General features: G+C 32.6%; 1 protein-coding gene across 2 annotated transcripts; it reads right to left on the bottom strand.

Moving 5' to 3' along the window:
* LOC133673653 (uncharacterized) lies at window positions 1-1,581 on the bottom strand. Of its 2 annotated transcripts, none has more exons than XM_062094489.1 (2): window positions 965-1,581; window positions 1-279 (listed from the first exon to the last, which is right to left on the bottom strand). In XM_062094489.1, exons 1-2 carry the CDS (start codon window positions 1,336-1,338, stop codon window positions 183-185), a joined length of 471 nt encoding a protein of 156 aa, XP_061950473.1. In that variant the 5' UTR covers window positions 1,339-1,581; the 3' UTR covers window positions 1-182. The 2 variants fall into 2 exon arrangements, with proteins under 2 accessions (XP_061950473.1, XP_061950475.1); XM_062094491.1 differs by having other exon boundaries at window positions 1-296; window positions 965-1,580.
* Window positions 1,582-3,265: the final 1,684 nt, after the last annotated feature.

The following is a 3,265-nucleotide window of genomic DNA, read 5'->3' as shown; positions in this document are numbered from 1 at the left end:
GGTTAGTTATGTTCTCTGCACTCTATTGCAATATTTGCAAGGTCTGCTAGTAATTCTTCTTGTGATTGGTTATCTAACGATGTGTATTGTTTTACAATCCTCCTCAGTACCACAGCTAATCGAGTCTTGGCTCTGATGGCAGGCTCTTACGCCTCTTTTGCTGTCCAATAGGCTTAAGGCAATCACACGAAGGTAGAAAATGGTAGCTTGTCTGACCATGCCTCAACGCAGAACACCAATACTCTTATGGAGTCCGATTCTCTTAATGCCAACAATTCGCTATCCAAAAGCAGCATCTGCTTCTTACGTGAAGTTTTTATTGTAGTAACAGCACGGGAAAAAAAAAATAGCAGAACAGAAGAGAAGGGAAAGGAGACGATAATTTTAAGAGGAGAAAAATGAAGGAAAAAAAATTCAATTTTTTTTTTAAAATGAGATTGGACCGCAAAATCAGCCTAAAAACAGAGCATATTTCAACTCTCCTTCCTAAACACCAAAGGAAACAGATCCCGGGAAAAAAAAAGATCTGATTAGATACAAACAATGCTTCTATATTCGCTATCAAGCACAGCAAGAACCAGAATCTAAAACCTTAAGAGTACAACTCCATTTTCCCTAGAAAACAACCAGATTAATATTAAAAAACAAAACAGCTTTTCCAATTAATTTCCTGGGATGGGACACTTACCGTTTAATCCTTTCCTTTCAACCAATTTCTGGGCAGCCAAACAGACTTTCTAATTAGAAACAATAATACTATTTCTTATTTCTCCAAACCCCAAAAAGACAAGAAAAATTGAACTAAGACATCAAAATTGACCAAAACAAACCAAACAAAACCAAGTACCTAAAACCCTAACTCGCTTAATTAAATAAAAGAATATTCACTTTTTCGCCAGTTTAGTGTTTTCCTCTACTTTCTCACAAACCAAACAAAACCTAGAAAAAAAATAGAAAAACTCACCAATGTTCAATCACAATAGTCTTAGGAACTGCATCACCAGCAAGAGTCTCTTCCTTAGCATCTTCTTCTTTCGTTCCGTCCTCGTTGGCCTCCGGTTCTTCTTCTTTAATTTCCTCCGCTTTACCTTCCACCTCAGCCTCCGAGGAAGACGTAGTCATAGTTTCCGCTTCTTCTTTCACTTGAGTCTTCACCTTCTTCTCCTTACTCTCTGCTGCTTTCTCTTGCTTTCTATTCTTTCCCGACTCGGTCGGTAACTCAGTCAGCTTCGCATTGAATCGCTTAGCTGTGCTCCTAGTCATCCCAGCCGACCTCCTGGTCGCTGGCTTCTCCGACGACGTCGATTTCGTCTCTTCAGCCTTCTTTCTTGGCGCCATAGGAAGAAAGGAAAAACGAGAACGAAATGAGAGTCCGGACGACGAGCTCGGCTTCCTTCTCACCCTGCGTGGAGAGCCGTGAAATGGTTCGCGTGTCGGAATTTTTATATATATATCTTTATTTTTTTGGCTTTTTTTCGTTTTCCCGCGCTTTTTTGTGAAGGGACGATCTGTGATTGGGTTTGGTGGGGTGATCGGAAGTGATGAGGGGTTGAAAGGATAAGATTGTACCACGTGGAAGGAGGTGCCAGCAGGGTTTGGACACGATATATATCCAGGTTCCATGGGTCTCCTTCCCGTCCAAAAAAATTCAATATGCTTGTGATGAAGGTTGTTAATAATTTTATTTTTTTTACATCATACAAAAAATGCAATATAAATTTGAATTGTAAAATTATAAAATTATAAGTAATTTTTTTAATTAATTATATATTAATAATTTTAGTTAAGAAATTAAATTATATTAAAATCTGATAAAATAAATCAATAATATTATAATCAATGAATAATCTAAATAAAATGAGAAAAATAGATAGTATAAATTAATAAATTAATGACATAAAAAATAAAATGTTTTAAAACAAAATTTTTCTACTAAAAAGATAGAAAGCACACATAAACCTACTGATAACCTAGTTGTTCCCGTCACAATAAGTCTTGATAGACTCCTTTTGGGTTACAAGTTAATGAATTTAAATTAGTAGTTAATTAACACAAATTCAATAATGAAATAAACTCCTAAACAATGTCTAATGTGCTAGAAAAAATTCAAATTAAAAATAATTATTTAAAATAAAATAAATAAAATAATAAAAAAATATCTTCATGTTAAAATTTCTTCATATAGCCTGAATCTTTAATTTTTGTATATTCTTGGCAGATTTAAGTCCTGATTTCAAACATATCGTTCTCTCTTGATTTCAAACATGTCGTTCTCTCTCATTTGGATGAATTATTGGATATACAATATATAGTTGGAAAGTTTCAGATGTATAGTTTATATCCTAACTTTAATCGAAGCAAAATTCCACAGGTACCTTTAAATATGTCGCCAATAGTACATGAAGGTATTGTTTGATATATTTGACAAAATTAGTTTACTAAATTTGACCATCTTAAATATTATGGTTGTTAATTCCATTTGACCTGAAAATGTACCACAATATATTTTCATGTATCTAATATTTTCCTGTAAAATTTCAGCTTTATCCAATATACAGTTTGAAAGATATGTTCAATCTCGCAAAACTAATCAGCAGACATTTTAAGGCTAAATTTGGACCTGACTTGGTTCATATAATAAATTTAGTAAACTCATAAAATCAGACCGAGTTTACCGATTTTGCACGAGTTAAGTCTAATTTTATTAGTTTCAAGTTTTTAGTTCAATTTAGCACGTTAGATACATGTTAACTTGTAAAATCGTAAGATTTTACGAGTTAACATGAGATTTTAACAATCTTACTTGGGATTTTGTCTTGGTGCAAATTAATTATAATTTAATACTCTTAGCTTATAAAAGAGAAATAATCCTTATAACATAAAAATAATTAAATAATTCTTAGATCATCGTTGATTATAGTTAATTTAATGGTATGTTTTCAACCAAAAACAAATTCCCTCATCAAACTCTCCATCCCATCCGCTTATTTTTAAATCTTTTATAATTTTTAAAATAAAAAATCAAAATGAAATGAAGAAAATATAAAATTGACAACAACATTTTTTGAGAAAATATTGAAGAAAATGATGTTGAAAGTCATGTTTACTGTAAGGAACAGCAGAACAGGAAGAAGAAAATTAATAGAGAAAGAGAGAGAAGGGAAAGGAGACAATAATTTTACGTGGAAAACCCTCTCAAAATGAGGGGAAAAACCACGGGACAATCACGGAAACACTATTATTAATTTAAATGCTAAGGTAACAA

Source organism: Populus nigra, chromosome 15 (assembly GCF_951802175.1).
Source record: "Populus nigra chromosome 15, ddPopNigr1.1, whole genome shotgun sequence".
Lineage (NCBI taxonomy): Eukaryota > Viridiplantae > Streptophyta > Magnoliopsida > Malpighiales > Salicaceae > Populus > Populus nigra.
Note: the sequence above shows the minus strand (reverse complement) of the source record. Positions and strands in the feature narration are given on the sequence as shown.

Excerpts from the sequence above, each read along its gene's own strand:
- LOC133673653 (XM_062094489.1), bottom strand. The coding sequence starts at position 1,338 with ATGGCGCCAAGAAAGAAGGCTGAAGAGACGAAATCGACGTCGTCGGAG. Across the intron at positions 280-964 it reads ACTATTGTGATTGAACATTG|CGAATTGTTGGCATTAAGAG; the intron begins GTGAGTTTTTCT and ends GCTTTTGGATAG.